The 13886-nt window shown below is 38.0% G+C and overlaps 1 protein-coding gene across 15 annotated transcripts in view; it reads right to left on the reverse strand.

Moving 5' to 3' along the window:
- The window catches only part of UTRN (utrophin), a 506668-nt gene that overhangs the window by 8323 nt on the left and 484459 nt on the right, over positions 1 to 13886 (reverse strand). For all 15 annotated transcript variants that reach the window (XM_027084340.1, XM_027084307.1, XM_027084323.1 and 12 more), the window contains 4 exons: positions 12815 to 12973; positions 12190 to 12430; positions 8901 to 9009; positions 7496 to 7588 (listed from right to left, as the gene is read on the reverse strand). In XM_027084340.1, the coding sequence (XP_026940141.1) occupies positions 7496 to 7588; positions 8901 to 9009; positions 12190 to 12430; positions 12815 to 12973 (602 nt within the window). The remainder of the gene's footprint in view (positions 1 to 7495; positions 7589 to 8900; positions 9010 to 12189; positions 12431 to 12814; positions 12974 to 13886) is intronic.

The following is a 13886-nucleotide window of genomic DNA, read 5'->3' on the forward strand; positions in this document are numbered from 1 at the left end:
TTATTTACAGGATAAATCCAAGTAGAAACACTCCAAGACACATATTAATCAAACTATCAAAAATTAAATACAAAGAAAAAATATTAAAAGAAGCAAGGGAAAAACAACAAATAACATACAAAGGAATCCCCATAAGGTTAACAGCTGATCTTTCAGCAGAAACTCTGCAAGCCAGAAGGGACTGGCAGGACATATTTAAAGTGATGAAAGGGAAAAACCTACAACCAAAATTACTCTACCCAGTAAGGATCTCATCTAGATTTGACAGAGAAATTAAAATCTTTACAGACAAGCAAAAGGTAAGAGAATTCAGCACCACCAAACCAGCTTTACAACAAATGCTAAAGGAACTTCTCTAGGCAGGAAACACAAGAGAAGGAAAAGACCTACAATAACAAACCCAAAACAATTAAGAAAATGGTAATAGGAATGTACATATGGTTAATTACCTTAAAAGTAAATGGATTAAATGCTCCAACCAAAAGACACAGACTGGCTGAAGGGATACAAAGACAAGACCCATACATATGCTGTCTACAAGAAACCCACATCAGACCTAGGGACATATACAGACACAAAGTGAGGGGATGGAAAAAGATATTCCATGCAAATGGAAATCAAAAGAAAGCTGGATTAGCAATACTCCTATCAGAAAAAATAGACTTTAAAATAAAGACTATTAGAAGAGACAAAGAATGACACTACATAATGATCAAGGGATCAATCCAAGAAGAAGATATAACAATTGTAATTATTTATGCACCCAACATAGGAGCACCTCAATATATAAGACAAATGCTAACAGCTATAAAAGGGGAAATCAACGGTAACACAATCATAGTAGGGGGCTTTTACACCCCACTTTCACCAATGCACAGATCATCCAAAAAGAAAATAAATAAGGAAACACAAGCTTTAAAAGACACATTAGACCAGACAGACTTAATTGATACTTATAGAACATTCCATCCAAAAATAACAGAATACACTTTCTTCTCAAGTGCTCATGGAACATTCTCCAGGATAGATCATATCTTGGGTCACAAATCAAGCCTTGGTAAGTTTAAGAAAACTGAAATCATATCAAGTATCTTTTCCAACCACAATGCTATGAGACTAGATATCAATTACAGGAAAAAAAATGTAAAAAATACAAACACATGGAGGCTAAACAATATGCTACTAAATGACCAAGAGATCACTGAAGATATCAAAGACAAAATCAAAAAATACCTAGAAACAAATGACAGTGAAAACACGATGACCCAAAACCTATGGGATGCAGCAAAAACAGTTCTAAGAGGGACGTTTACTGCCATACAATCCTACCTCAAGAAACAAGAAACATCTCAAATAAACAACCTAACCTTGTACCTAAAGCAATTAGAGAAAGAAAAACAAAGGAACCTCCAAGGTTAGCAGAACCATAAAGATCAGATCAGAAATAAATGAAACTGAAAGAGAAATTGAGGAAGCAATCCCACTTACCATAGCAACAAAAAGAATAAAATACCTAGGAGTAAAGCTTCCTAAGGAGACAAAAGACCTGTATGCAGAAGACTATAAGACACTGTTGAAAGAAATTAAAGATGACACAAACAGATGGAGAGATATAACATGTCCTTGGATTGGAAGAATCAACATTGTGAAAATGACTATACTACCCAAAGCAATCTACATATTCAATGCAATTCCTATCAAATTATCAAAGGCATTTTTTACAGAACTAGAATGAAAAATTTTACAATTTGTATGGAAACGCAAAAGATCCTGAATAGCCAAAGCAACCTTGAGAAAGAAAAACGGAGTTGGAGGAATCAGGATCCCAGACTTCAGACTATACTACAAAGCTACAGTAATCAAGACAATATGGTACTGGCACAAAAACAGAAATATAGATCAATGGAACAGGATAGAAAGCCCAGAGATAAACCCATGCACATATGGTCACCTTATCTTTGACAAAGGAGGCAAGAATATACAATGGCGAAAAGGCAACCTCTTCAATAAGTTGTGCTGGGAAACTGGACAGCTACATGTAAAGAATGAAATTAGGGGCTTCCCTGGTGGTGCTGTGGTTGAGAGTCCACCTGCTGATGCAGGGGAAACGGGTTTGTGCCCCAGTCCGGGAAGATCCCACATGCCTTGGAGCGGCTGGGCCCGTGAGCCATGGCTGCTGAGCCTGCGCGTCCGGAGCCTGTGCTCCGCAACAGGAGAGGCCACAACAGTGAGAGGCCCAAGTATCGCAAAAAAAAAAAAAAAAAAAAAGAACGAAATTAGAACATTTCTTAACACCATACACAAAAATAAACTCAAAATGCATTAAAGACCTAAATGTAAGGCCAGACACTATAAAACTCTTAGAGGAAAACATAGGCAGAACACTCTATGACATAAATCACAGCAAGATCCTTTTTGACCCACCTCCCAGAGGAATGGGAAAAAAACCAAAAATAAACAAATGGGACCTAATGAAGTTTAAATGCTTTTGCACAGCAAAGGAAACCATAAACAAAACGAAAAGACAACCCTCAGAATGGGAGAAAAGATTTGCAAATGAAGAAACTGACAAAGCATTCATCTCCAAAACATACAAACAGCTCATGCAGCTCAATATCAAAAAAACAAACAACCCAATCCAAAAATGGGCAGAAGACCTAAATAGACATTTCTCCAAAGAAGACATAGATGGCCAAGAGGCACATGAAAAGTTGTTCAACATCACTAATTGTTAGAGAAATGCAAATCAAAACTACAATGAGGTATCACCTCACACCAGTCAGAATGGGCATCATCAGAAAATCTACAAACAACAAATCCTGGAGAGGGTGTGGAGAAAAGGGAACCCTCTTGCACTGTTGGTGGGAATGTAAATTGATACAGCCACTATGGAGAACAGTATGGAGTTTCCTTAAAAAACTAAAACTAGAGCTGCCACATGACCCAGCAATCCCACTACTGGGTATATACTGTGTGAAAACCATAATTCAAAAAGAGTCATGTAGCACAATGTTCATTGCAGCACTATTTACAATAGCCAGGAGATGGAAGCAGCCTAAGTGTCCATCGACAGTTGAATAGATAAAGAAGACGTGGCACATATATATAATGGAATATTACTCAGCCATAAAAAGAAACGAAATTGAGTTATTTGTGGTGAGGTGGATGGACCTAGAGTCTGCCATACAGAGTGAAGTAAGTCATAAAGAGAAAAACAAATATTGTATATTAACGCATATATGTGGAATCTAAAAAAAATAAATAAATGGTTATGAAGAACCTAGGCGCAGGACAGGAATAAAGATGCAGACGTAGAGAATGGACTTGAGGACACAGGGTGGGAGAAGGGTAAGCTGGGACGAAGTGAGAGAGTGGCATGGACATATATACACTACCAAATGTAAAACAGATAGCTAGTGGGAAGCAGCCACATAGCACAGGGATATCAGCTTGGTGCTTTGTGACCAGCTAGAGGGGTGGGATAGGGACGGTGAGAGGGAGGGAGACACAAGAGGGAGGGGATATGGGGATATATGTATACATATAGCTTATTCACTTTGTTATACAGCAGAAACTAACACAACATGGGAAAGCAATTATACTCCAATAAAGATGTTAAAAATAAATAAAAATTAAAAAAATAAAAACCATTAAGCACTATAAAAAAAAACATAGCTAGTGGGAAGTAGCTGCATAGCACAGGGAGATCAGCTTGGTGCTTTGTGACCACCTCAAGGGGTGGCATAGGGAGGTTGGGAGGGAGGCACAAGAGGGAGTGGATATGGGGATATATGTATACATATAGCTGATTCACTTTGTTATACAGCAGAAACTAACACAACATGGTAAAGCAATTATACTCTAATAAAGATGTTATAAATAAATAAATAAATATAGGCAATTCACAGTGAAAGTATGCTTGTAGATAAAAAAAGTGAAAAAGCATTTACTGGTCTATTAGTAAAAAAAAATATTCAGCTTACTACTAGTATCATATATATTTGGATGATACAAATGAAAAAAACCAACAAAAGATTTTACACTAAAAAAATTAGTTACAGCAGTCAGTGGAAATTTTAGTATGTTGGATATAGGCAACAGAATTAAATTCCCTTCATTAACTCCTTGCCAGGAAGAGACGGAAATGCTTGCCTCTCTGCTCTGAAATTCAATGTAAATAATTAAAAGAAAATTTTAAAAGGCCATAATTCAAGGATGCTATCAGGACCAAGTGGGATATTAATCCAAGATAGAGGAATTCTAAAGTGTTATGTGCAACAATATACAGACACAGTAAGAAAGAAAAAGTCATGTTTAAGTAGGCAATTCATGCAATTAGGATTTAAGAATACAATTTCATTTTAATTCCTAGACTTGCAAGAGTGGAAATTCACTTGTGACCATGCTAATTTTTAATTCACAAAGGATCAAAAGTCAAGGTTAACATGCAGATCTCAATTCATTGTATGCTGGTGACAAACAATTTTAAAGTTCTTGTTAGTTACAGGGGCTCAAGGGATTGGTTTGCCATTAGGAGGATGCCAATCTGATTTGCTTTCAAAAAATCCTCCAAAGGTGGTCAGTAAGTTTCAGGAATGCGAAGGCTTATTAAAATATTTGCTAGCTTGAGCAACTTAAAAGGGGCAACAAAGCTAAGGAATCCTACAGAATCTTCTAAGTACTATCTGGGGGAAACTTCAACAACTAAACCTTCCTTCCCAGTGGGAATATGTAATCATTCATTCATTCATTCATTCACTCATTCCATTCAGAAATGTACTGAGCACCAAATCTATGGCAGGTGCTTATTTCTATTCTGCATCCATTTTCTTAAAGAGTTTAATAACTTTAGGCAGAACTTTAAAAATATGTATCAATTTTACCAATAAATCAGTTACACCTTTATTTTTCTGGAAAGCTGTCCCTATCTTGGAGATTTTTATATTATCAAAGCAAAGTACAATATATAAATACCAAGAAGAGCAATCTAAACCCAAATTAATAGAAGAACCTCGGAAACAAAAAATAATATCTAAATTTTAAAGGATTTCTAAAATAATACTATCGTCATTTCCTATATGGGATGTACTTGAGCTCTTCAAAATAACATATGACTAGTAATACTTATCCACAGAAAACTATAAATATTACAAATATTTGTGAATGTGCAAACTTTGACTGTAAGAACACAGAGCCACATCCTGTTAAGGAATCTTGGGTTTCTGCAACTCACCCTCACAATAGAGAATTGCACAGGTGAGAAGGCACCAATGCAAAGTGGGAGTTTAACCTGTCATGTGGATCCCACTGAAGATATATACTGTTCTCAGGAACCCATAATAGCAATTAATGGCTAATAAGATACCAACCAATGGGAATTTTACACTTGCCTTTACGGGAAGCCAAAAAATGAAATGAATGCACCCCTCTCTTAAGATTTATTTTTGCCCTATAGTTATGTTACTATTTATTTTTAATTATATTCTCTTGTAAAATATGACATAGATCAGCCTTATACAATATCTCCATATAAGAATATACTGTGAAAAAGATTTAAGAGTAACTGCTTAAAAAAAATTAAACTTTTAAAACATATCATGAATTCTTGTATAAAAATTTTAATATGGAAATTATACATTTTATATCCACTAGAAAGAATATATTTAAATATATTTCTCATGCTAGCTCTCACTGCCAATTGACTTTTAACTTGAAAATATCCATTATGATAGTTGAATAAAAACTTCTAAACAGGTTTGACTTACAGAATTTGTTCTTAACTAATTATTAATGTATTTGGATTTAAGCTGAACTAAAAAGTAATTTAATTTTGAAACTCTGGCTTATAAAGACTATGATGAGGTTTCATGTAGCCATTAAGTAAAATATAATGTGGAACCAACATCTCTATTAAATTTAACCTTGAATTATAATTAATACAAAGATTTAATCTGTTCATCTACTATGGCTGTTATAGAGCCTAGTAAATAAGTAACAATCTGATAGCATATGGGCTTCACCTGACCCTCTGAAGCTTCTGTGATACTCTACAGGGCCAAAAACCTGTGTGTGTGTGTGTGTGTGTGTGTGTGTGTGTGTGTGTGTGTGTGTATGCATGCACATGCTTTTTGGGGGGGGAGCACGAAGACTGATATATGGTACATAGGATTCTGCAAACTTTGAGAAATGAAATTACAAATAATAACCTGGGAAATTATATGCTCCCAAGTATAAATATATTTATGGACTTGTGGAAACTGCCATATGTCCTTTAGGCAATTACTTCTGAAAATTCAGAGGAGATTATATTTCAAATAGCTGTTTCCACTTCCCACTAAGGCTGGCATTTTGTAAACTGTAGAGTGGTATAAATTGAAGCATACTTTTTAAACGAAGTCAATATATCATGTTTACCTACACTCCTGATAATGTCTTTTCCCTCATTTAAAAATGATATTTTCTGAGAGGATGGAAAAGGGTGCGATGAGAAGCTGTTTTTTATATATATATATATATATATATATATATATATATACACACTACATATACAGGATATATGATATATAACAGTATATGTATATACTAAAATCTTAGTCTAATAGCTGACTAGATTTAATCACCCTGAAAATTATAAATGTATTTATAAATAATCATATTTATTTAAAAGATTATTTAAAATATAATTGTAGCACTATATACTATGTATATATAGTAAACTGTTTGAAACAGCAGAAATGTTTTCTGTGAGAGCTCGGCAGAAACTGCAAGGCGGCAAGGTACTGAAAACAAAATGTTTCGGAAAAAAATCAATAAATAGCAATCATTATATAATTTCCTCTGGGATTTGAACTGTTTTTATTTGGTTATTTTCTGGCTCTTAGTTTTCATATGGAAAATTCACAGGGTCATAATCTGTGATGCCTTAAATAGTTTGGCCTTTATACAGTGACTATTTTCTTCCATGAGAAAAGAACTCCAAAACCAATAAAAAACCCAAACCAAAACAAAAAAAAAAAGGAAAATTTGAAAATAATCCCTTTCTACACCTGAATTTGATGACATCAGAAGACAAGGTCTGAAGAGAAGAGAGGGAATTACATTAGAAAAAGCCATTTTCAGACCTTGCTTGGTATGTCACTAAAAGCTCTCTTTTGAAGTAATACATTATTTCTTACTATAGCCTGCATTGAAGAGGATAGTTTCTCCTTAAAGAGAGGCTTGTTTTATTTGCCTCATGTTATCACTCAGAAGGAAGACCAAAGAATCCCAAAGAGCAGTTCTCACTGGCCCTGCGCCCAGGGATGTGATGGTACCTAGGCTGGGCTTCATTTGCTTTGCCGACACACGGAATGTTAGATTTGTCTTCAAATAATTTACAGTCTTGTTTCTAATATTGGTTTTTGTTATCTTACCAAAGAAGACAAAGGGCCCCACTCAGGAAAAAAGAAATGGAAGGAAAAAGCGTAGCAGTCGCGTTATGATCTTTCATACTCACAGCAGCAAGATGGAAATGTACTGTTGATCTGCTCCATAACCTCTGTGAGGTCTGTGCTTGTGTCATGAGGTGGGGCCAGCAGGTCCTCTGCCGCTGTGACAGCAGATAGAAAGAACAAGAGACACTCTGAAATTAATGTCTGGTCTTCCAACCAAAACACAACTTCAGGGAGAAAATACTAGTACTGGCCTCTAAATATCAAGGTGAAAATAGTTCTCCTTACAAAGGATAATTTTAGGGGAAAATTCCAAAACCATTTTTGTATTTTTTTGTGGTAACAGAATTTTACATAATTAAAACTTATTAGATGTTTCTAAAGGAAGAATCCACATGTCAGGGGAAAATTCACGAGTGACAAATAATAGTCATATTATTGCAATTTATTAGTCAGAATTCCACTATTGGGCATTACAAGTATTTTTTCATATGAGAAAGATATTCCATTAATTTCTTTTTCCTTCCTTCCTTTTGGAGACGTCAGCATAGGCTAGCTTACACTGCCACAAAACTACAGGTAGTTTTTTTTTTTGGCCATGCTGCGGGGCATGTGGAATCTTAGTTCCCCGACCAGAGATTGAACCCATGCCCGCTGCAGTGGAAGTGCAGAGTCCTAACCACTGGACCGCCAGGGAACTCCCACTAGAGGTATTTTATAAGATACTTTTTACTTTGATGTTTTTTAGTCTGTAATCGATAGCAAAATAGTCCTCTTATTTAAAAATTAAAATAATATTAATATTTTAGGTTTTCTACAGATTAATGCAGCAAAAGATAAACAAATTAATTTGCTTAAAGTATGTGGTCCTCAGTAGAATTTTAGAACTTAATTTCATCAGTAACAAAATGTCATTCCAGAATGCCTGGTTGACAGGGCCCTTCCTAGCAGCAGTGACAGGCTGGGTGGGACTCCAGCCTCAGATGGGGGTGGGAGGGGTGGAAATGTCTGTAGGAGCTAGGATGGAGAAAGCAGAATGCTGTGTCTCCAGCCCTAGGCAAAGAAAACTGTGTTTGGTGTAATATTCTTTAGTATTTTATTCTGAATGTGTACAAGTATGAAATTTTAGAGACGGGAAATTTACTGAAAAAAAGAATTGTTCCTAAGGCAAAGAAAAAAAATAAATTGTGCTCATCCCAAAAGGAAAGGGCTCCTTTTCATCTTTCATCAGAATTCAGTCCACTACTACACCTTATATAAACAAGCGCATTATAGTTCACTATTCTAAAATGTTTGCTTTTTTGGTATAGTTAAAATGGCTTTGTACTCAGCTGAGACCACAGAGGATACAAATTCCTTTATGCCCTAAGGCACCCATGTGTGAGAATGTTATTTAAAATGAAAAGCAAACAAATGGCAAAGCCCAGAGTAGACCAGGGGAGGGAGTAGCCAAGTCTTGGGGACACGGACCTGCTTGATGGAACTGTGGGCCGGGGTCCGGATCCAGCGAGTAGTTCAGTGCGGATTGCTGAGGTGAAGCCCAGGGGGAGATGCCATTGATTTGGGAATCAGATTCAGGCTGGAATCACATTCAGAGGTTAGAACAGAGGAAAGATTCAAATAACGATTAAAGAAAACATTTCCGTTTCTAACTTCCCCTCCCCAATGACAGATAATTAAATCACATAACATTCTTCACCCTCAGTCATTTTCAAATACATTTCAGCATCAGTTGGTGGGCTCACCAGTATCCACCTGAGGACCAAGTGGTCCTTCCCTTTTGAATTGGGCACCTTGAAGAACTCACTTGGTTATATGGCAAGATTTACCTATCACTGTCAGTGTCATTCCTCAATTGTTCCATTATTTTTATGTCAACCAAGTGAATTTGGAAACATGTTTCATTCATCTTTTAAAAAATTAACACTGTTTCTCACACAGTAAATTTATCTAATTTCAAAATTAGCTCATTTTTTATTCAATCAACATTTAACAGCAATATTGGAGAGTGGTGAAGAGCACGATTTTGGATTTAGCTGCTTGGATACAAACTCAGTCACTCAGAGCTGAGTAATTCTGAGGAAATTTTTTTTTCTTTTTTCTTTTTTTTTGTGGCTGCACTGCACTGTGGTATGTGGGATCTTTGTTCCCCAACTAGGGATAGAACCCACACCCCAAGCAGTGGAAGCATGGAGTCTTCCCCACCAGGGAAGTCCCTCTGAGGAAATTTTATAATCGTCTGCTTTTTATTTATAAAAACTGGATTTTTTATTTATGAACTAGTGGTAAGGGTGCCTGTGTCAGAGGGTTTTGTGAAGGAGGTGATCAATTAGTATTTCTAAAGCGATTAGAACAGAATCTGACACCTAATAAATACTTCACAAAGGCAGAAAGTTTGAAATTGACAAGTACATGGTCAAACTAGAAAAGTGTGATCCACTGTAAAGGGAATGCAGAAGTTACAATGTTTTTGTTTTGTTTTTTAAAATATATTTTTAATAAATTTGTTTATTCATTTATTTATGGCTGCATAGGGTCTTCATCGTTGGGTCTTCATTGCTGTGCGCGGGCTCTCTCTAGTTGTGGTGAGCGGGGGCTACTCTTCGTTGCGGTGCGTGGGCTTCTCATTGCAGTGGCTTCTCTTGTTTCAGAGCTCGGGCTCTAGGCACGTGGGCTTCAGTACTTGTGGCACACGGGCTCAGTAGTTGTGGCTTGCGGGCTCTAGAGCACAGGCTCAGTAGTTGTGGCACACAGGCTTAGTTGCTCCGTGGCATGTGGGATCTTCCCGGACCAGGGCTCGAACCCATGTCCCCTGCATTGGCAGGCAGATTCTCAACCACTGAGCCACCAGGGAAGTCCCAGTTACAGGGTTTTTGATGCTGATTTTTCCATTACATCTATATAAGCTGAAGTCTGGTAGTTTCGCTAGTTTTTACTATCAGAGTTGAATTTTCCATCAACTTCTGGCATTCATGCTAAGTCATTAAGAAGGGATGAGAGCTCCACAGTCTGGAATACGCAGAGCCATTTAGATATCCGATTTCTCGAAAAGCATTACTGTGCAATTCTGAAGGCTCATGAGCCATTAGGCAGCTCTGTCTAACAGGAGGAAGCTAGTAGGGGGAGGTGAAGGTGAGCAGAAGAGCCTTCGGCTCTCAAGAGCATCAACAGACTACAGCAAACAAAGCTTTCAAGCACAGCTTCCTTCTACAACAATTCTACCTATGCAGTAAGTCCTTAATACTCACACTTCATATTCTAAAAGAGTTCCAGAGAAAAGTCATCCCTTACCCAGGCGCCATTCAGAAACATCAAATTCACATTACTAACAATGTAGCTTTTCCAATGTACAGGAGTGGCACCAAGATAAGCTTCAAACATCTCAAAGTACTTAGAGAAAACCAGCCAGGCCTTGGGGAAGGTCTAATGATGCACAATTCCAAAGTAAACCTTCCCCCAAGCAGTCTCACAAAAAGTCTGGAACAGTGACAGACATTCAGAAAGTATAAGGGGTATTCTGTGGCCCACTGTGCAGGTAATGCAAAAATTACACTGTTTTGAATGATTCTGACATGTTAAAAGATACTGATAGCAACTGCGAAAAGATGGTTTTCTAAAACTTGAGAAAATCACTGGAGAGAGAGTTGTTTCTGCCTTTGACTCAATAAATCATTTCTGGAGAAAGTCATTCCTATTCACTGTGTAGGGGCCCCATACTGCATAGGCCAGAGAAAGAGGCAAAAGATGACATGAATTCTCGTGTCAGGGATTCTTCAAGAGAGAAAAGTTCCAGGTCCATTTGCTGGGATTCTATACAACAGACACCTGCTGCAAAGACATCTTCACCACCAGTTCTGTGACATGATGCCTATGCTTTAACTGCTAGATGTAATCAGGTACTTAATTCTCTATAGTGTGTTGTGTCTTTATAGATGATACTGCCTTATATATCATACTATTTTGTTATGGTCTCTAACAAGATTGAAGGTAAAACGGCAGAAGCTGTATCTGATGCTTCTTTTATATCCCAAAGAACAGTATTTTTCAAAATTGCAGGCTATTACCCGTTGATGAGTTATAAAACCAGCACTAAGAAAGAAAGACAGAAGAAAAATAAGAGGGAGGGAGGGAGGAAGGAAGGAAGGAAGGGAAGAAGGAAAGAAGGAAGGAAAAAAAATAGCAAGTAAGAGACAGCATTTTTTAGTAACAGCAATTAGCATTCTGTATTCATCATACATGCATGCATTCATCATAATGCAAGTTGTATTTTTTATTGTCAAGAAAGTCTGCAAACAACCGCCATAAAACACGTTATGGCGGGAAATAGCGGCTATGTTAGGAAATAAAAACTGCAAATTAATAAACATGCTACCTAATTTCTTGAAAATAGCTCATTGGAAGGAGGTTTCACCATGAAGAGTTCCTTTCCCTTAATGCCCACAGATGTTTCTTTCCCAAATGTAATTTATGCAGATATATGTTATAGGATCTTTTGCCTTAAACTATTCAGAGCTGAGACAGATTTCAGTGTTAAAGAAGAACGGGCAATTCCATCTTAAGCTGGGAAAACGCATTTTTTGGTGCCAGTGAGCCTTTAGTGCTTATGTTTGAAGAGGGATTTCTAAGCCAGTCTAAATCCACTATGGAGAGGAGAAACCGGAAGTGAACCTCTCTACCAACTCTGGGACTGAGTCCCGTGGGACATGGGACTGGGGCAGATGGGGTGGGGACAGGTGACATCAAGTTCCGCACACTCTACCTGCTCTAGCAGCTGCCGAAGTCGGTGGAGCTGAGACTCCAGCTGCTTGTTGTGATTTTCCAAAATTTGCATCCTAGCCTCCAGCCGACCTTTATGCTGCCTGAGGAGTTTTGCTTCTGCTATAAGTTCTGAATCCTCCGACGTGTGATGAGGAGACACAACAGAGTCTGGAGGGGAGCCAACAGGGAGGCCCCTTCTCAAGTGTTGCTCTTTCAGCTGCTCGTATTCCACTTGCAGATTTCTAGTGCAGAGAAGGGAAAATTGGCATTAGTATTGTGTACCTCACCTTCTCACCAAAATCGTCTATGAGCTCGTGCCCGTGCTACTTACTTCCTCATAGGTAAAAACACGTACAACCATGATATAAGCAAGCATGAATAAAACTGTGCTTTTAAATAAACAAGTGCTCTAACAGACACCATCCCTGAACCCTGAAATGCAGCTGTAATCTGCAGCCAGCTGCCCAGTGTGTTAATGTCCTCTTAAAAGTTTGCCTCCACTGTACTTCCTGGACAATAGTCCTGAAAAAAGAATGGGTAAGGGTCATGTTGAAGTGAACATGAAAGAATTCCCCATCAGAAGTTTTCCCAGGGTGACACATCTTCTCCTCCCAGGTCTAGCACACCTTTGTTCTTCCTCAAGGTCAGCAATGATCCGCTCCAGTTCTCCGCGTTCTTCCCTCTCTACCGACTTCAGGATCTGAGCGGGACTCTGGGGCTGGCTCACAGGGGACTCCCCTCCGAGCGTCTGGCAGTACTGCTGGATGAGGGCATGCTCGTCCTCCCTATGGAGACAAAGGAGACACACACAAAGGCTCACAGCTGGACATGGATGTCTCTGGAGGTAAAGGAAGGAGAAACGACGATGGTCAGGATGGCTACTGACCCATGGCTGCCTTAAAGCTCAGTGTCCCAATGACCTCATTTTAAAACTCTGGGAAGATATTTTACCTAATAGTGTATGTACACTATACACACACACCAACATTCCATGCTTTGCCTTTGGTCTAACATGTATATCTCACAAACCTTAGAAGAGATATTTTACTCAGCAGAGGATATAAAGTGCAACACTTAAATAGTTAATGTAAAAGACTTTACAGGGAAAATCAATAACTGAATGCCAAAAGAGTAGGTTAAAAGACTGCTAATTAAAAATAAACTGTTATAGACTGTTTCCCCTCCCCGAAATTACGTTGAAACCTAATCCCCAGTGTAAAGGTGTGTGGCGGTAGGGTCTTTGGGAGGTGATTAGGTCATGAGGGTGGGGCCTCTAAGATTAGGATTAGTATCCTTATGAAAGAGACCCCAGAGAACTCCCTGCTTCTGCCATGTGAGGGAACTACAAAATGACAGCTATGAACCAGGAAGGGGGTCCTCATCAGGTACTAAGTCCGCTGGCTCCTTGATCTTGGACTTCCCCGTCTCCAGAACTATGAGAAAAAAATGTTAGTCATTTATAAGCCACCCAGTTTGTCGTCTTTTGCTGTAGCTGTCCCAATCAACTAGTTGATTTCACTGTCTTTAGCATGTGGTTAAAAGCAATTTTATAATGCTTTGTAACCCAAAGCGTGGGAGAAGCAAATCCCTATATTCTTTCATTTAAATAACTTAGCATAAATTATAATTGTAGATATTTATAAAATAGCTACAGATATCTTCCTTGATATTATCAGCATGTCACTTCTAGGATCAATC

The sequence above is a fragment of the Aethalodelphis obliquidens genome, unplaced genomic scaffold (genome assembly GCF_003676395.1).
Source record: "Aethalodelphis obliquidens isolate GAN/ISIS:26980383/991018 unplaced genomic scaffold, ASM367639v1 scaffold3, whole genome shotgun sequence".
In the NCBI taxonomy this organism is placed as follows: domain Eukaryota; kingdom Metazoa; phylum Chordata; class Mammalia; order Artiodactyla; family Delphinidae; genus Aethalodelphis; species Aethalodelphis obliquidens.